Source organism: Epinephelus moara, chromosome 18 (assembly GCF_006386435.1).
Source record: "Epinephelus moara isolate mb chromosome 18, YSFRI_EMoa_1.0, whole genome shotgun sequence".
NCBI lineage: Eukaryota > Metazoa > Chordata > Actinopteri > Perciformes > Serranidae > Epinephelus > Epinephelus moara.
The window spans coordinates 2,087,366-2,108,665 of NC_065523.1; the positions used below are offsets into that span (position 1 = coordinate 2,087,366).

General features: G+C 42.6%; 1 protein-coding gene across 1 annotated transcript in view; it reads left to right on the plus strand.

The window, feature by feature from the left end:
• The window catches only part of unc119.2 (unc-119 lipid binding chaperone B homolog 2), a 38,124-nt gene extending 25,511 nt beyond the window's left edge, over positions 1–12,613 (plus strand). The window contains exons 6-7 of the mRNA XM_050070313.1: positions 11,079–11,251; positions 11,748–12,613. Coding sequence (XP_049926270.1) covers positions 11,079–11,251; positions 11,748–11,896 — 322 coding nt within the window. The 3' untranslated portion in view covers positions 11,897–12,613. The remainder of the gene's footprint in view (positions 1–11,078; positions 11,252–11,747) is intronic.
• Positions 12,614–21,300: the final 8,687 nt, after the last annotated feature.

Below are 21,300 nucleotides of genomic sequence, written 5' to 3' on the forward strand. Positions count from 1 at the left end.
AGATATATATATATACATATATATATATGCCTTTAATTTCTAAGATTCTAAAAAAGAAATGTTTCAAAGCAGCTGCTTGCTGCTGTAGATAATGGCCGCGTTTCCCAGATCACTCTTAGCGCTAAGAGCTTCTTAAGAATGCTCTTAAGCCTCCCGTGAAAGAAAAACACGTTTCCCAGATCGCTCTTAGCGCTAAGAAGATCTTTCACTAAGAAGGAGTTGTAAGATTGAGCTGACCCACTCTTAACAGCCTTCTTAGAGACCAAACTCTCACAGCTCCACCCGCGGCAGACACATTAATATTACCCTAAGCAAGGAGACGTTAAAACAGTGCGCACCGTATATTTTGATCTATTTTATACTTCAGATTTATATTGTTTAGCATTAATTGGTGACAGAAAAGAACGAATTTCATTCTGCAGGGAAACGCGTGTCCTTACTGTGCATATTGAATCTTGAAGCTATTGTTTTATGAAGACCCTGTGTGCGCTCAAAGCTGTGGCACAAGTTATGCACCAAAATCTGGCGAAAGAAAAATAATAAGAAAAATAAGAATGAGGAATAACAAGTGTGTTCCTGTATGTGCTGTGCACATCAGGCTGGAGGAGGCACGTGCGTCATGCTTGAGGCACACATTACGCACACTTTACAATGTTACAATTTCATTTAGCAGATGCTTTTATCCAAAGCGACATACATCTGAGTGTTAATACAACAAAAGCAAGATCTAGTTAGAAGAAAACATCATGATTAAGTGCTCAAAAGCAAAGTTTGAGTCCGATAGGACGTAGGTGCCAACAGGCAGTGCACAGAGGCAATGAGGTTTATTTTTTTATAATATAAAACATCTGCAATCTGTTCAGTCAAGTGCAAAAGTGTTCACTTTACATATGTCATGAGTAGTCTTTAGGAATAAATCATGAAATTATATCATTTCCCTGGGACCATCTGTGTGTAGATTTGACACCCTCACTTTATAATGTGCAATGATTCACACAACACATGGTTGAAAAGGAAACCAAGTTTTTTCAAACATAAGATAGCCTAAAGCGGTGGGACCCCTCCCATTACATGGGTTCTGCATCACCTGCAATGAAGGGAGGTTGTGCAGGCGCAGGTGGTAATAGAGGGCCACCGGTTGAGGCCACCCCGCATGCAGACTCCAGGCCTTGCTGGTGCGGGTTGGCGCACGGGGACAGGCCTTGAGCTTGAGAGTGTGCAGGGGACGTCTTCGTTGAGCAGGCTGATGCTGAGGGGCAGGGAGGTTGGTTGAGCTGCTCTGGCCTCCGCTCCCAGATGGCTCATCCTAACCCGAGTCACTATGGGATGAGAGGCCCTTGTCCCCCAGGATATCTATCCCCCCCTCGATGCCCTCAGAGGCGGTCTTGCCAATTATTGACATGACCCTCTCCTCGTCAGGGGTGAAGGTAGTGTCGCCAGGTCCGCCACCACCTGTGCCCTGGCTCTCTCGCCTGGCACTTGCAGTCCTCTTTTTTGTTTGGCTCTGAAACTCCTGCTATTTATTTCTCACCGCCATCCAGTCTCGCAGGCTGCAGAGGCTGGAGGCAGCCATTTTTTCAGCGATGGCGTGCCAAATGCGGTTCTTGGCCACTAATTATTTTCCCCCTTTTGTTCCGCCGAAGAGTGTGTCCCGCTGCTGCCATACTTCATCCACCAGGATGGTCATCTCCTCTGGGGTGAATACAGGTGACCGCTTGGCCCGCTTGCGCCCTGCTTCTGCCATTCTGTCTTAATGTGTGCACCTATACCCACATGTCATTTTATATCTGCGTAAACGGATGTAATTGCTACTTACACCTGTTACCTGTAATTACACACATACGCAGCAGGGAATTAGTGCTTTGGGTAGCAGCTGTGTGTTTTCACACATCTGCACATGTATGTCACATTAACTCTTTTACAACTGTCAGCGTGCTGCCTGTGTGTTTTCATAGTTTATACCTGGCATTTTGTCTGATTCTCAGTGTAGATTTATATAGTCCATAAATCTGTCAATTTTGTCCTTCCGTGATCTGGTCATGTGAAGATGATCATTAGCAGAGACACAGCGTTGATGAATGCAATGTGGTCAGGATACAATGCAGGTCCTTAAGTTCATTTGTCCTTTCGTCCGTCTTTCATATTTTTGTATAAATATAATACATTTCCTCATGATTCTCTTACCAAGACTACTTCTTATTTAGATGTAGTCTTGTTTTCGTCATGAAAATGGATCATTAGCAAATATTTATCGTCTTAGTTTTTCATTACAATTATTAGAACACACATACACACGAGCAACAGGGAATTAGTGCGTTAGGTAGCAGCGCTGTGTGTGACTTATGCGCTGATGAAGTGGCGGGTGATCGATGTGCCTGACATCGATTGATTTAGTTTCAGCACCGCGGCAGCGGTCAGCTCCTGTTAACAGCGTCTTAAAGAGCGATCTTAAGAGCGATCCTAAGAAGGGCATTAAGAAGGCATCTGGGAAACACTCCTATCTTAGCGACCCTTCTTACCAAAGACATTCTTAACTGCGCTCTTAAGTCCTAAGATCGCTCTTAACTGGGAAACACGGCCAATAACTGCATATTTGGTAAGTTTCAATCTGGTTTCCACCAACATCACAGCATTGAGACAGCCCTTCTTAAAGTCACCAATGACCTCCTAATGAATGCTGATGCAGGCATGTGCTCAATTCTTGTGCTGATGGACTTGAGTGTGGCCTTTGACACAATTGATCATGGCATTCTTTTAGACTGAGGCACTGGGTGGGTGTATCTGGTACTGCCCTAAACTGGTTTGCGTCATACTTGTCAGACCATTAATAATATCATGTCATCCATTTCCCATATTAAGTACATTGTGCCTCAAGGATCAATCCTTGGTCCTATCCTGTTTTCATTATACATGCTCCCCTCTGGTGATGTCATCTGTTGACATGGTGTTTCATTCCACTATTATGCAGACGACACTCAGCTGTACCTCCCTCTCAAACCAACTGACCTCAGCATGCTGAGCTCTCTACAGGACTGTCTGTGTGATATCAAAAATTGGATGTCGATAAATTTTCTATAGCTCAATTCTAATAAAATAGAAATTCTTGTAATTGGGTCACAGCATATCACAAAACAAATGCTGCCATGTATTGGTCACCTGTCACAACACATAAAGCCTGTTGCAAGAAAATCTTGGTGTCATATTTGATAGTAATTTATGTTTTTAACAACGTGTCCAATCATGCTTATATCACCTCAGAAATATTACCAGAATAAAATCTATTTTAACTGGTACAGATAGATTTAAAGATACAGAAACTGAAAAAACCTTACGACGACTTCAGATTGCACAGAAGAAGCCACATCACACCAGTTTTAGCCGTTTTACATCGGCTCCCCATTTGTTTTAGGATCGATTTTAAAATAGTATTAATTACGTTTAAGGCTCTTCATGGCCTGGCTCCAGACTACATTTCATGGACCTTTACGTAGTTTAAGATCCTCGGGCAGTGGTCTTCTGCTTGTCCCAGAGTCCAGGCTGAAGACCAAAGGGGACAGAGCTTTTGCAATCAGGGCCCCGAGGCTCTGGAACGACACTGCCTGAAGATATAGTGAGGCTCTCTGAGTCTTTGGCTTCGTTTAAGTCTCTCCTAAAAACATACTTCTATTGGAAAACATATCCTGACTTTATCTGACCTGTCTATTTTATTGCTATCTTACTGATTTTGATGACCTTTTATTGTCTTGATTTTAACTTTGGCCTTATTTTATCTTTTACTAGATGACATTTTATGACATGTTATTTGTTTTAATAGGGACCTCGGCCGAAGGCATTAGCGATTAGCGCATTAGCGAGGCGCCAACTTTTAAAAATCTTTTAACTGTGGGAGACCTACAACTCACCACCTGAAGCGGACTGCCCCCTTAAAATTGGGGAAGGTCCCCTTGGACATTTCGGCCCCACGACCGAGGGTAAATTTTAACTCACCTCCGTGTGTTGATACTGTGTCCCAGGGGACGGATCTCCAGCACAGGCCGCAGGTATGTTTGGCGGTGTGTGAGTCCTGCCTCCCAACCCTGTCAAAACTGAGGGAGAGCATCTCCGGACTGCAGGCCGACCTCAAGGAGAGGGAAAAGATCCTCCTGGATTTTACCACCGTCGCCACGACCCAGGCAAAACATATTGCTCACCTGACGGCATCCGGCGCTGGTGACCGGAGCATGACGGCCACGAACAACACCACCCTGCCGTGGACCGGCTCCATAACCACCAGAACTCCGATACCAGCACTAGCCGAGTCCCGCTGGCACCGCCAGGGAGCCAAGCCCAAATCATCAGCACTCTCCACCTCCTGCCTTCGCCCCGCAGAGCCGCAGCGCTTCATCGCGGAGGATGGAGCAGGAGCACCGGTGAGCTCAACTCCACTCAAGCCGAGGGAGCCCTGGTCGGTGGTGGCCAGGGGCTCTGGGGCTCGTCCATCTCCTCCTCCTCCACCTCCGGAGCTGCCGCTGGATAACAGATATGCCATCCTAAGCCTGCAGGACTTCCCTCCCGTGGATGCTTCGTCCAGCTCACCTGTGGAACCCGTAGGTCTACATCCAGCTGGCCGTGGCTCTCACCAGTCCAGGAATCGGCGTCTGCTCATCCAGCCTGACCCCTCCCCTCCATCCTGGTCAGGAGGAACCGCGGCCCGCGCCACAAACATCGGGCTCCATCCCGTCACCGTCGTACCTCCAGGCAGTCGGAGGTGCGCACTCAGGAGCAGCGCACCCCCTCTGTGCTAGTGATCGGGACCTCCATGGTCAGGCACGTGGAAGTGCACAACGGCCGCACCTTCTGCCACCCTGGTGCCCGTGTCAGTGCGGTTGCATCCTCCGCCCTCCAGCTGACTGCACAGCTCGGCCTCCACGCTGGTCCTGGAGGCCGGTATCAACGACCTCAGGAACCAGCAGTCAGAGGTCCTCAAGCAGGACTTCATCTCCCTGGTGGACCGCCTGCTGGACACAGGGAAGCGGCTAATTATTTCCGGCCCGCTCCCCCCACCTTGTCACCACCAGCCGCCTTCATCAGCTGCACCTGTGGCTGAAGGGATACTGCTTGTCCAAAAGTATCCCTTTTGTGGACAATTTTATAGCTTTTTTTAAACAGACCCCACCTTTTTAAACGGGACGGCCTCCACCCAAACCAGGAGGGATCACGGCTTTTATCAGTCAACATTGACCTGACCGTCCAATCCTGCACCACAGCCACCTCCTGACTCACTGCTCACCCACCTCCACCCTCCTCCACTACACATTGCACCACACACACTTCTCCCTCAGTAGCACCTTCTCTGCAACCGGAAACACAGGACATTGACACCATAAAAACCATCATTACACTTAGAAAGTTGAAACCCAGGAATGTTTTTAGACCTAACCGTGTTGTTAACATCCATTTGAAAAGTCATGAAGAGCGCATGGCAGTGCTGAACATGCGCTCCCTTTTAAACAAATCTTTTATCATAAATTATTTAATTTTAGACAATAACCTAGACAGTATTCTCCTTACAGAGACATGGCTTGGCACCGACACACCTGTTGTTCTCACCGAGGCTTCCCCACCAAATTTTAACTTTTTATATTCTATTGGGGGGGGGGTAAAAGAGGAGGCGGAACTGCATCAGTAACAAAAACCACAATGTCCTCGAATGAAGTTTCTTTTAGCAGTTACACGTCATTTGAGCATCATGCCTTTGTTTTTAGCAGCCCTCCTATCCTTTGCATAATGGTTTACAGACCACCCCAGTACTCCACTTCTTTTATCAGTGATTTCTCTGAATTATTATCAATCATTCACTCCACCTACAACAGGATTTTAATAACTGGTGATTTTAATCTACACATTGAAAACACCTCGGACCCAGTATCCAGAGAATTTTTAAACCTCTTAAACTGTTTGGATTTTAAACAACATATCACGCAGCCGACCCACAGCAGAGGGCGCACCCTTGACCTGGTCATAACCTATGGCCTGTTCGTGGGTGTGTCCTCTGTTGTGGATCTGGCTGTGTCCGACCACTTTTGTGTGTTTTTTAACATCACCAGTTTTAACCAACAGGACGCCCCGGTGAGAACAGTGAGGAAACGCTACCAAACTTCTGAAGCGGCTGCAAATTTTATCCAGATTTTACAGAGCACTCCTGCAGAGATTTTACCAGCGCCCTGTGATTTTGTTGTGGACAATTTTAACAACAAACTCAAGTCAACGCTGGACTCAGTGGCTCTTTTAATCAAAACAATTAGAACAAAACCTACACCCCCATGAAGAAATCAGGAAATCAAACATCTGAAAAGATACTGCAGGAGTGCTGAGAAAAGATGGAGAAAATCAAACCTAACAGTCCACTACGAAATATTACGTCAACATCTCAAAACCTACAATAACACAGTCAAACAGGCAAGAATTTCCCACTTCAAAAAACGAATCTCTGACAATAAAAACAATCCCAAATTCCTCTTCTCCACAATTGATATTTTAACAAACAGTAATTTTAACAGATCACCTAAGACAACAACCAATGCCCTTTGTGAGGACTTTGCAGACCACTTCAGAAGTAAAATCAATGACATCAGATCCAGTCTTTTATCTCAACAGATTTTAACTGTCGACACACCTGGATAATTGCTTTTACCTGAGGAAACACTGGAGAGTTTTGCCCTGGTTGATGCGAGGACACTTGGTCGAGTTTTCTCCCAAGTAAAGCCCACAACCTGCCTTTTAGACCCAATTCCCACACCGTTTTTTAAAACATTTTATGGATTCTTTGAGGAACAGCTACTGTACATGGTGGATTGCTCTCTTCAGACAGGTGTCTTCCCGGCCTCCTTGAAAACGGCGGTGGTGAAGCCCCTTCTGAAGAAGAGCAATTTAGACCCCAACATTTTTAATAATTATCGACCTGTATCCAACTTACCATTTTTAAGCAAAATTTTAGAAAAACTGGTTTTTAACCAAGTAAATGATTTTTTAAATACAAATAACACTTTAGAGAAGTATCAGTCTGGTTTTAGGATGAACCACAGTACCGAGACAGCCCTTTTAAAGATTTTAAACGACATCAGGTGCAATTTAGATAACCATAAACTCACAGTCTTGGTACTACTGGATCTAACCGCCGCCTTCGATACAGTAGACCATCACATTTTATTAAATAGACTGAGGCACCTGGTCGGCCTCTCTGGTACTGTTTTTAACTGGTTCGTCTCTTACCTTACTGATCGACACTTCTTTGTAAGTATGGATACATGTTCCTCAGGAACCCATGAGATAAAGTGTGGGGTCCCCCAGGGGTCAATTTTAGGTCCAACTCTTTTTAATCTCTACATGCTTCCTCTGGGGGACGTCATCAGGAGGCACGGCATCAGCTTTCATAGTTATGCTGATGATACGCAACTGTACATCGCCGTGTCTCCTGATGACACAGGGCCAATTGATGCCCTTTTTAACTGCATTTTAGATATAAAGTCATGGATGGCAGCGAATTTCCTGCAGCTCAACCAGGACAAAACAGAGGTTTTAGTCATTGGTCCTGAAGGCCAGAGAGAGAAACTTTTACCAAAACTACAGGATTTTAAACCAACACAATCTGTAAAAAATCTGGGTGTGATTTTTGACTCTGAGCTCTGTTTTATTCCACATATTAAAAACATAACAAAGGTAGGTTTCTACCACCTTAAGAATATAGCCAGAGTCCGCCCGTTTCTCTCTCAGGCCAGCACGGAGGTGCTGATGCATGCTTTTATCTCCTGTAGGTTAGATTATTGTAATGCCCTGCTCTCTGGTCTTCCCAAAAAGCGTATCTCAAATCTACAATTATTACAGAATTCAGCTGCACGAGTGCTGACGAGGACCAGAGGGCGGGAGTACATTACACCAGTTTTAAAATCGCTGTATTGGCTCCCCGTGCGCTTCAGGATCGATTTTAAGGTTCTTTTATTAGTTTTTAAATGTCTTAACGGTCTTGGGCCTTCTTATTTATCCGACCTGCTTTTACCATATCAACCCTCGCGGACCCTGAGGTCCTCCGGCACCGGCCTTTTAACCATACCACAAGTTAGGACTAAAACACATGGGGAGGCGGCATTTAATTATTATGGCCCACGATTGTGGAACAGCCTGCCGGAGAACCTCAGAGTTGCAGAGACTGTTGATGTTTTTAAAAAGAGGCTCAAGACTCATGTCTTTAATCAGGCTTTTAACTGATCTCTTTATTTATCTATTTTAAATTCCTCTTATAACTGATTTATCTATTATCTATTTTTTATTATTTTATTTATTTATTTTTTATGTTCTTACCCTTCCTCTTTTTACGTTCTTATCTCATTTAACCTTTATCTTTTGTTATTTTAGTTAGCCTATAGGTTTTAGTTTTGATGCATTTTATGTCTCTGTTTTAGATCATTCTAACCTAGCTATTAACTCAATTTTATGAGCTAAATAGCTTTTTGTTTTTTTGGTTCTTTTTATACCTTTTATCCTATCTTACTGTTTTTGTCCCTCAGTTTTTAGCTCCAGTGTTTCCTCATGGGGGCCTACTACACTGAGAGTTGTTCCTGGTCTCCCGATGGGGGTGCCGTCGGGAGACCGCTCTGACCTGAGTGGCTGTAGGGCACTGCACCTCAGTGTGGAGTCTCATGTCTGCCCGGGTCGGGGAGGTCTCTATGGCGGCGCTCCCTGTGGCCGTGGACCGTNTGAGGCACTTTGTGTTACTGTTGTATGAAAAGTGCCATATAAATAAAGTTGATTTGATTTGATTTGATTTAGGTGTGTGTTTGTGTTTAACCAATTTAAACGGCAACACTTGAACGCAGCAGCCGCTGTGCCTCTCCCTCTCCGCTGCACCTCACTCATCATATTGTAATAAATGTAGAAGTGTGGGGGCCTGAAGCTGACACAGAGGGCATGGACCATTATACTGGCGGGGGAAACTAGAGCTGGACTACATCCCAAGAAAAAGGGTGCACATCACTATTAAAGAAAAGTAATGCACATCATCCCACAAGATGTATAACACACTTCAACTTCCGCACACAAATAAGAGATGCGAGACACACATCACTGAGAGCAATCACTACAAACTGGGAATGCACTGCAACCAACACGACACACAGTGAGTTACCCTCTGACGCAGGTGCAACCAACTAAAGTGCCCCCGCCTGGCACATGTCTAGATCCCTCCCGTTCTCTCCCCTGTACCCTCACACAAACAACATATATATATATATATAAATATATAGGCCTACCACAACATAACAAATACAATAATAATTCATAACAATTAATAAAAAGAACCGACGTAACTTGCGTGACCGTCGAGACCCCTAACTATCTAAAGGAGACACAGGCCTCCCCTCCTAACACAGGAACGGTTAAACCTACTCAGCTGTCGGCGGCCCTATCAGCCGCGAACGACACCCTCCCTCCCAGGATGAACGCAGCCGCACAAGCAACAGGTCGCTCCCCAGACACACAGACAATGAATGGTGCTCTGCTTTTCAGTCTTAGAGTCCAGCCCACACAATCAGCTGCAGCTGCAACTCATCAGTTCACAGCAGCGGTACGCTCAACAGTTCAATCACACCACAATATTTTACTGATCCCATTCGCGCGTCCAGCCCACAGGTCCCACCACAAACATGGACAACATAAAGAAAAAGATTGAAGACGTTGAACTTAAGACGGTGAGCAACACCAAGGGAAAAGCTCAGTATTGGACAAAGTTTAAACTTGTTACAACCCTTCAAGATGAGCCAACCGGGTTTGTTCAGTGCAGTCACAATCAAACAACCCCAAAAATGCTTCAAACACTTTTCTAAATAATCTTTATATTGAAAGGAAACGAAATATACCCACTTATGCCATTAAAAGTGCTTAGATAAGGTCGGAATGCAGTTACAGACCTCCGACCTTATCTGGGTATATTTCGTTTCCTTTCAACATTAAGATTATTTAGAAAAGTGTTTGAAGCATTTTTGGGGTTGTTTAATTGATTATTTTGTTTTTTGAAGTGACTGTGCGCACCTGCGCTTCGCCAACTGGGTGTGGCCAGGCGGATTTTGCAAGTTTGGCACAACGTGCGTGCTGGCGCAGCTACTCCTCTTTCCCACCTCCATCCCTCCGACCTACGCAAGTCAGAAAAAGGGAGGAGAGAAGGCATGGAGTGGGTTTTACACACATCACACCAATCAAATGAGCCCCTCTCCTCGCCCTTAAATGTGCTGCGCGAAGGCGTAATGAGAGTTTACTCAATTCGCCATGGCAGAAGAGAGCAGCAGCGTCAGACGGCCAAACTTCTCCCAGGAGGAAACTGATGTTTTGGTCCGGGGCCAGATAATAGGCCCTTGCAGGGCACTACCTCTATTGCCAAAAACGACCTTGCGTACCCTTGACATTGCTTGTTTTCTCAACATTTCGACAAATAATTCGCACTGTCTACGTGAGCTGGAGGCCGAAATGGCGAGAGTCCGAGGTCCCGCCCAACGCTGCTCGCAGCTTTAATTCTTCTTGTGTTTAAATTGTGTTTAGTTTTATTGTACAGCACTTTGTAACTGTGTTTTGAAAGGTGCTATATAAATAAAGTTTATTATTATCATTGTCACAGACCAGGGATTCATGGCCTTGTGACATACAAATGAACAAACCATCTGCGTCATCAGGTTTCTGATGATGAATCCTGGAGTTTGGGTTTTAGCAGGGCCAGACCAAACTATCTTAGAAATGTTGAGTGTGAAAGTCCATTCACAGGCCTTTTAAAGGCCCTTAAGCCTTATTTGTGCAGGACTAGTATTACCTTGGGACTTCTAATAATTCGTAGTAATTGCAGAGATCAGTCTGACCCATGCCTCTCTTTCGCAGTTGAAAATTATGGCTGTGTTGGCGATTATAAATGAAAGTTTTGAAATCACATTAGATCCCCTGGTAATACTAGTACTGTGCAAAAGTCCATCAAATATTATGACTGTGGGACCATGTATTAAGTTGATATAAGTGCTTTCTCAGTGGTGTCACTTTGAGCTGATCAGCCACCTGTCTCTTAGGTTGGAGTTCACAGTCGGCAGCAAGGCACTGAACCGCTTCCGTCTGATTGAGAGGCATTTTTTCAGAAACCTCCTGCTCAAAACCTTTGACTTCGAGATTGGCTTCTGCATCCCACACAGCAGAAACACCTGTGAACACATCTACAGCTTACCTGAGCTGGAACCAGAGATAGGTACAACTCCTACACAAACACACACACATGCAAGTACACACATAGACTATTTCCACAATCATGCAGGTAAATATGAAAATGTTTTTACATGTCAAGCAAGGCTCTGTCCATAATAGGAACTGTATAAATATTCCTGGGGTATTAATAACCAATGTTAATTTTTTTTTTTTGCAAAAAATGTTATTTCCCTCACTCTAAAATCTTAAAATGATGTGACAATATAACAGTGTAAGTATTGATTACTTTTACGAGTTAAAGATACCCTTCTCTTTAAACCTTAATACGTTGACAGAACAATAATCACACAGATAAATCACACATTAGAGGTAGAATTAATAATATTCAAAAAATATGGTGTTATGATGTTTTATTGCTCGAGGATAACAAAAAAGGTGTTTCTGTTTCTGTCCATCTGCATTAAAGTGAAATAGTCTTACACCTTGCATCTTACAATGTCTAACTCCTGCTCATCTTGTTTCTCTTTCACTCTGCTCAGTTGAGGAAATGATTTCCAGCCCATTTGAGACATGCTCAGACAGTTTTTACTTTGTCAGTAACAAGCTGATCATGCATCACAAAGCGGAGTACTCCTTCAGCCTGCAAAGAGAGAGCGACAGTTTTAGGGAACAGGGAAACTGTCAGTGAACGGGCCCAGTAATGACTCTGATGTTGTTCTATAAATTATGCTTCAGGTTCTTCGACTGTTTTTTTTTTTCTATGTGGTTTTGTTTGGTGAGACAAAATCTCAACTATTGCCTGAAACTTGGGCCTGCCCATGGGCCCTTGTAAGGTTTTATTTGATGATTTTGATATGTAAACAACTGCTGTGTTTGCTGTGTTTAAGTGGTTTACTCATATGACCTATTAAAAGCTACACTCCTAACAGCTTGATTGATATGGACCATTTCAAGATACAACCATCACAGCAGGCATTTTTAGCCTTTATTTGATAGGACAGATAAGCGTGAAGGGGGGAGAGAGAGAGAGAGGGAGTGACATGCAGCAAAGGGCCACAGGCTGGAGTCGAACCCAAGCCGCTGCAGCAACAGCCTTGTACATGGGGCGCCTGCTCTACCACTAAGCCACTGACGCCCCATGAAACATTATTATAATCCTCAGAATATGATCCATTCTTCTATCTCAGGGGTAGGCAACCTGTGGCTCTAGAGCCACGTGTGACTCTTTAGCCCCTATCCAGTGGCTCCCTGTGGCTTTGACAAAAAATTATATGGTAATGACTAACAGCTATTTTTTTTTTTTTTTTAACATTTTCATTTCCATGTATCAGTGTTGTAGGCATAAAAAAATTCTTACATTTCTCAATTGTAAAAATGTGAAGCCTATTAAAAAAAAAAGTTTTAACACTTCAAAAACTAAAATGTGTGTAATTCATTTACTGCCTGGCACCTTTACCTCAACATTTTGCTGAACCTGGATAGCAGTGGCCAGTCTTGAGTCTCCTTAGCTGTTAGCTATGGATGCCAAATCCAAAAAAGTAACGTCTTGGAATAAAATAAAGAATTTAGTATAATTTATTATTGATTTATTTTATTTATAAGGACAACACACATGAATCAACATTTCTGTGAATGTGTCAATGTTAGCCAGCTGGCAAATTTTCAGCTGCAGTCCTTTGGCAAGATGTTTTGAAACCAATAAAAGGATAAAAAATAAAAATAAAAATCACAGGGGAATTCACAGGGCAAAGACAGAGTAAAGACATAAAAACAGCATTAATAACTACAGTAATTAGAAATTGTCAAGACTGAACAGAAGCCATGCAAAGCAACAAGCTACAGCAGAGCATCAGTACAAATCAGTAACACAACAACAACAAACAGCATGTTATCACAAACAGACATGCAAGCAACATGAAGTACCAACACACAGATTAGCATTACATTTAGACATGCAGAGCAGTAGCGTGTGGACAGATCTGTTAGATTTCACCGCCAGCTCTGCAAAGTTAAAGTACCAAATGATCATAAATGGCGCCCTGCACATTAGCCACCTCGTGGTAAAACATACTGATAAATGCTCATTTACACTATTAGTATAGGTTAATTTAGACTCAATAGGCTGTGTTACCGTCATTATAAGGCTCAAATATGTTTTGCAGCTCCATACAGATTATTTTTTATTATTTTTGGTCAAAAATGTATTGATAGTAAAGGTTGCTGACCCTTGTTCTATCTTTTCTCATACATTCTATCTATAGATCTATATTATTAGCTGAGGTTTTCAAGAAGTGTTCATATACACATTAATGGTATGATCCCATTGTGTTTTCCAGCTGACACCTCCCAGTTCTAGTCATCTGCAGCATCTTTTTTTTTTTCAAGAAAATATTCAGGCGAAGATAAAAAATAAAAAAAATTCAGTGTGTTGAAACTTATATAACTCAATGACAGATGTAGTCCAGAGGGATTTCAGAAAAATGTGAAAGTGAGGAGCATTTGGGGGTAAAAGTGAGGAAGCAGTCTATTTTACATAATTCAAGGGTGCTGAATCCAAAAAAAAAAAAAGGTTACCAAGCAAAATTTTGAGTTTTTGACCTTCTACTTTGCATATCAAGATGGCCGCCAAATTGCCAATCTCTGACATTTCTTGTACCATGTTTTCCCAATATTTTTGTATGCAGGCTAGCAAAGATGAGAAAATTAAGTTTCTAGATCTATATTTTAGGTTCAGAGCAGAGATATACGGGGGCTAAATGCCATAAATACAGTTTATACTTGTTAAAATGTGTTTACACACCTATTTTTAAGGGAAAAAATAATAATATATCCTCACCTCCATTTATGTGCCTTTTTTATTTTGACAGTTTGTTTCCCTATTACTGTTACTACAGTAACCCATCAACATTTATAGTAGCCTACGAATATTCCCCTCAGAAATGCAGCACCTGCAGTTCAGACAGTAGCAGCACTGTAAACATGCAGCAGACACAACAGACAATCCTCCTGCCGACGAAAGATCTAACCTCAAAGTAAGTGCAAAATTACCAGACTTATCACTGTGATTAGTTACACATGTAATTAATGTAGCTAGCTACATAATATTTTGATAATTAGATGGCTAACTATGCAAAACCACCCACAGATAGCTAGCAATCTATAGCTAGCTAGCTAAGTGAATTGATAGCCTGTATGGCTACCTAACTGTCAAGTGAACTGAACAGAAACCACTTTCAATCTAACTTTTATGGGTTAGTTATGATATTTAGCTGTGATTAGTTAAAATGCAGATTATTTTTAAACTGTATGCAGTGAGCTAGCTACATTACTTTGATGGCTGTAGCTACATTATTTTGATGACTGTAGCCTACCACTCATCGCTAGCTAGCGGTGAGAACACATTGATAATAGTCAACCTCCATTGTAAAGAGGCAGTTTAGGCCTACTCATCATAGTTAACCTTCTCTTATATTTTTCTTTGATTTGCAGACTACCATGGATCCAATAGTTAACTTGAGAGCTGTAGATTACACAGGGTTGCCAACTCTCACGCATCTGGCTTGTGACACACGCATTCACCTTCCATCTCACAGTCTCGCTCTGCCCAACCAATTCTCACGCCAGTGACGAATGCTGGAAAAAAGGCTGGCAGCTGAGTATTTTAAATTAATTTCAAACAGCCGGCGCGCAGGGTGGGCGGAGTTGAAGTTTGCAGCCAGACTTCAGAGAAGGGAGAGGAGACTTGGGGCGTCGGTGGCTTAGTGGTAGAGCAGACGCCCCATGTACAAGGCTGTTGCCGCAGCGGCCCGGGTTCGACTCCAGCCTGTGGCCCTTTGCTGCATGTCCTTCCCTCTCTCTCTCCCCCCTTCACACTTAAGCTGTCCTATCAATTAAAGGCTAAAACGCCCAAAAAATATCTTTAAAAAAAAAAGAGAAGGGAGAGGAGAGGAGAGGAGAGGAGAGGAGAGGGGCAGACTCCACCTGACCAGCATACCTGTTGAGTGAAATGGAGTGCAGCCAAATGTTTCTGTGGAAAACTACTCTCTGATTGGTGCGCAATCCATATTTGCGCTTTGATTGGGCAGCTCTAGTCTCACAGTCTGCCGATTACGGGCCGTTTCATACGCAGGGGAGGATGTGACTTTTCAAGTGAACTGAGAGAGGCTTGACTGAACTTGAAGAAAGGTAAGTCACTGGTAGTTTGATGACGCCTTTGATACGGTGGATCACAACATTCTCCTGTCTCGCTTAAAACACCTGTGTGGGCATTAAGGGTACTGTTCTTAAGTGGTTTCAGTCCTACCTCTCAGACAGGAGCTTCTCTGTCCAGCTGGGCCAGTATTCTTCGGCCACTTCCCCCCTGAGCTGTGGGGTGCCTCAGGGTTCTATTTTGGGCCTCCTCCTCTTTTCAATATATATGTTGCCATTGGGATCCATATTTAGAAAGCACAGCGTCTCATTTCACTGCTTTGCAGATGACGTACAAATCTATCTGCCTTTAAAAACAAATGAGCAAGCCTCTGTTCAGGTCTTATTAGACTGCCTCAATGATATCCGATCTTGGATAGAAGTGAACTTTCTCTCCATGAACAAAAATAAAACTGAGATTATTTTATTCGCACAACAAAATCTGTTAGATGGGTATGACAGCGCCATTGGCACCCTTAAGTCTCACTGTCACCCTTTTGCAAGGAACCTTGTTGTTATTTTGGACAGTGACTTTAGGTTTGATAAGCAGATAAGCTCTATTGTCAAAACGAGCTTCTTCCAGCTAAGACTGTTAGCAAAAGTAAAGGCTTATCTCCCCAGAAATCATTTTGAGAAAGTTATTCACACCTTTGTTACATCACGCCTTGACTACTGTAACTCTTTGTTGGTCTCGACCAGTCAGCACTGTGCTGTTTACAGGTAGTCCACAATGCAGCCGTCCGCCTGCTGACTGGAAAGAAACGGCGTGATCACATCAGTCCCATCCTTGCATCTTTGCACTGGTTGCCTGTTAATTTTAGGATCCAGTTCAAGGTTTTATTAATTGTTTTTAAGTGTTTAAATGGTCTGGCACCGTCTTATTTATCAGAGCTTGTACAGCCTCACAGTACTTCTAGAGCACTTAGGTCATCAAACCAGCTGCTCCTGGCAGTACCTCGGTCCAGACTCTCTACTCGTGGGGACAGAGCCTTCTCAGTGGCGGCCCCAAAGCTGTGGAACAGCCTACCTTTCCAGGTTAGAGCTGCACAGTCTGTTGAGCACTTTAAAACATTACTGAAAACCCATCTTTTCTCCTTGGCGTTCAGTCCCAGCTAGGCGAGAATCCTTGGCTTTAACTCTTTTACTCTTTTATTTTCTCTTTTATTCTAATTTTAGTTTTATAAATTGAGCTCTTACTATTTCCTTTATTGTTTTTATTTATTATGATATTTGTGTATGGTTATATTAAATTTCAATAACTGTACAGCACTTTGGTCAACTGAGGTTGTTTTTAAATGTGCTTTATAAATAAAGTTTGACTTGACTTGACTTGACTTGACTTCTTCACTTCACTTCACTTCACTTCACTTGAACAAGGCTAGAAAATCAATGTGCTCATTCACTTCTCATATACATCCTGGTGGTAGTAGATGGCCACGGAGTATACAATGCCTATGGTGAAAGCACTTGCCAAAGAAACTTTACAAGATTTATCATTTCAATTTTTAAAGAAATGTGTGCAAGTACAAATAAGATACATAAATGTTGGCATTTTTTTGTCCCAGTCCAGCCCTGTACACAGGTTCATTGAAAGTCCTTGAATTTATCTATTTCTGTATGAAATTGCATGAAAATAGGATTTCGCCATGTCAATTTCAAAATTTTCTCAGGGGAGAACCCCCCCAACCCCCCTTGAAATCTCTCTGTTTGTCACAACAGGACATATTACTGGATTTTTTAAGCAGATGACTATACTACCGACCTTGATCTGCGTCGTAAAACAAATATACATCTATGGAAGTATGTGGGGCTTAGGCCTATAGATATGAATATGTAAACGTACACTCATTTCTTCTGTTTGCCACGCACACAAAAGCAGATATTACATCACAAGCTAAAATCTCACTCCAGCCCTCTGACCAAAGTTGGCAACCCTGGATTACAGCAGTGTGTGCATATTCTGTGAAAGACATACAGCCATTCATATCAGTAAAGCAAGTGACCATGGACTCCAACAGTCAGGCATGCTGCAAGTACCAAAAGAGAGCTTAAGGACAAGAATAGTGTTTTGATCGATTGTCTTGAGAATGTCTTGGATTCTGCTGAATCCCAAACTTTTGTGTGGCATAGAATGTGCTATGCCCGCTTCACAGACAAAGTTAAGCTTGAACGTTTGCAGAAGACACAGTCAGAGGATTCTAAAGAAGAAGCAAGTTCCAGCAGACCCTCTGAACAAGAAGCATGTGGCATTGCTGATTCTAGACAAGAAGCAAGCTGCAGCAGCAGTGGCGATAGATGTTCAGTGCGAAGGCATATGGAACCAGTAAACTGGAATTTATGCATATTCTGTCAAACTGATATTTTGAAGACATGGTTGAGCTCAGTAATGACTAAACAAATGAATGATCAGATAATTCAAACTTCCTCTGTTGACTACAAAATTGGTCTTAAATTGGCTGGAGTGATTGACTTACATTTTAACAAGTATAAACTGTATTTATGGGCATTTACCCTCCATATATCTCTGCTCTGAACCTAAAATATAGATCTAGAAACTTAATTTTCTCATCTTTGCTAGCCTGCATACAAAAATATTGGGAACTTAATTTTCTCATCTTTGCTAGCCTGCATACAAAAATATTGGGAAAACATGGTACAAGAAATGTCCGAGATTGGCAATTTGGCGGCTATTTTGATATGCAAATTAGAAGGTCAAAAACTCAAAATGTTGCTTGGTAACCGCTTTTTTTTTTTTTGATTCAGCACCCTTGAATTATGTAAAATAGACTGGTTACTAACTTTTACCCCCAAATGCTCCTCACTTCTTCCAGAAGGCCTTTTTTCTGAAATCCTTCTGGACTAATGCACTTCAGTGTCTCCTGTCATATGAGACCATGCGAGTACGTGTACTTAAGATGGAACAAGAACAGCTTTCAGTTTTACTTTGGGTATGCCTTGGATAGGCACTTTAAGTAAATTTAGGTGAATTTTACAGGATTAGTATGAGGTTTTAAACTATAAAAACATTAGTAGTGTTACAGCTTTTTGACCTGCTATTTACATAGCAGCACATTTATTCTTCTGGTACTTGTTCCTCTATGTACTGTGCTGCACTGATACAGGTGGGTGACAATAAAGTCTTATCTGACACATTTACCTACTGAAATGCTGGGTTGAGCCTGTTGGGTCATTTTTGTGGATTATTTCCAGGGAGTTGGGTAGTTTTTGTGTAACCCAGCTACTGGGTTATACTGGTGGGTAAGTTCTAGTGACTTTTCCATTGCTGCTCCCACCCTCTGGAACTCACTATCTAAAGACATCAGAGACTCCTCCTCACTCTCCACCTCTAAGAAAATCCCCAAAACACACCTCTTCAAAACAGCCTTCAACCTCGAAATTCACTGTACTTTGCCTTTTCTGCATTATTTCCCTACCTCCCTATGGATTTTTTTAGGGACCTCGGCCGAAGCCACCTAGGCACACTAAAATGGCCGCTGCGGCCCGTAGAAATGTGGTAGAAAGGTGAAACCAAAACTGGCTTGTTCGACTCATCAAGACCTACAAATCACACACTGACACCCCTGACCTAAATCCAACAGGAAGTGAGCTATTTGCCATTTCAAAGTAAGATTTCGCCTCAAAAATCCTCTTTTTCAAAAAATATCTCCTCCTAGAACGTTTATCGTATCGGCTTCAAACTCGCACACATGACAGCTCAACCCCTGCTGAACAAAATTTCTGAATAACTTTGTCATTACTTGAACGGTTTGGATTTTATGGGCTCTTAAAGTTGTCGTGACACAAAACCTGCTGATCTTCGAAAGCTGTCCCATAGGAAATGAATGGAGAAAGGGAGCAATCATTGGCCGTTTTGGAGCTTAGACAGTTTCTCCATACTTTGTGCTACAGACTCCATTCCAACTCTCAAATGTTGCTACAGGTCTCATCTATTCACTCATGTTTTCATCTTTTTCATATCTTTTACCGTTTTTAATCTGTGCCTCTGAAAGTACCATGAGCAAATGTGGAGAAATTGTCAGCTGTGAGCTAGAGTGGAGAGGGCTCTAAAATCGTCTAAAACTTTTGTCTTTAACTGGCTGCCAAGGCCACAATTTTCACTGTACATACACAATTTCTACCAAAAAGCATAGTAAAATTTGTCCTGGTCGCACTGGTGTCACCATCGATCATTCACACTTAGACATTTGGGTCAGTGAGCTCCCAAGCGAAGGGAGCGCTGATTTTTTTCTCATTCCCTCCCATATAAACTCAGAGGAGAAATTTCTGGAAAGTAGCTGAGGGGAAACACATCTTTAACTTGCGACCAAGATCGCATTTTGACTCTACAAACATAAAAACTATATGTCTGCGTTTGGGACGAGTGTATCTCTCTGCTGGTATGCTCAGATTGACGATTGGACCCACCGTTTGGGAATTCAAGGGAGGAGTTCAAGACATTTTAAAGCCATGTTAATCTGCCTGCTCTCACAGCTTGTCTCTCCCTTTCTGTGCTCTTGTCTGCTGCATACATCTCATTAATTGTCATAACAATGCCTTCACTCTGACACACACAGGCCTCTGTGTGTTTGCGTGTCTCACAATCTTTAAAGGAGAACTATTATGCTTTTCCTCTTTTCTGACCTATAAATGTTGTTACAATGTTGCATACTCGTGTTAAACGATGCCAACGCATCAAATAATGAGGTTCATGCATTTGGAAGTGAGCCCTGCAAGCTGTTTTGGATGGCTCTGCATGCTGTGTTTTACAGTCTTTTTTTAAACAGCGTAGTCCGTGTGACGTTAATGCGTGCCGGACTTACTTATATGGGCATGCCGGCAGCGCTCGGCAGCCCTTCGGAAGTCCTCGGGAGTGTGACCAATCACAGCGGAGTGGGCTCGGCGGGAGGCAAGGGCCGGGGGGTGGAGTAAATTACACAGACCGTTTTCGTGGGATGCAGGAAATACAAGGAAGCAGTGCAGCGAGAGGCACAGTGTCCTGAAGATCTACAAAGCTTTGTGTGCAGGTAATCGTGTGTAGCTGCTCTATAGGAGTCCAGAAATCAAATACAAAGGCCCGAAAATGAGTATAATAGGTCCTCTTTAAAGGACAGATTGCAGCAGCAGAATCTCTATTTTAAACAGCATCTACACATTACATCTTTTTTTTCATCTATCACATACCACTACAGCCTTTATTACTTATAATACTGTTACTACTTTTGTGATTATGACTGTTAAATACATATTGTAACATACTGTAATATTATACACGCATAGTGCTCAGTAATTGTTGCATATGTAGTATGCAGCATGTCAAGTGACTTACTTGTCAGAGTATCCCTTTGGTCAACATGCGAGTAACCACACACAAACACATAATAAAACCCACACAATCTCACACACCCCAGCTGCAACCTCCCATGGCACGGGGAGGGGGGGGGATACAAGATTTCTAGGTCAAACTCTTTGCCTTTTTTAGAATTTGAATCAAATCTGTAACTACAACTATGCTGCAGCAGTACACGTTCAAATACATGTAGGGCTGCTCAGTTTTTCCACTGAAATTAACTAGTATTTGTGTCTGCCTGCTGTTACCTATATCCTCACAGCAGCCAGTACACATCAATCAAGCTTTCACTAGATCACATGATTTCAAATGGATATGGATGTGTCGTTTGATCATCACACATGTCAAAGTTTCATTAGGTCACATGGCTTATGTCTACAACTTTCAAAATATAAGCTTACACCACCTTCAAAAGAACCCTTTACTTTTTTTTTAAATGAACTTGAAAATGGCCGCATTCATTTGTTGTACACCCAAACTCTTCAACAGGTCAAGGGGTTTTAAGATACTTTAAAAATGACCTTAAAAGTATTTCCATTTATTTTCATCAATATTAT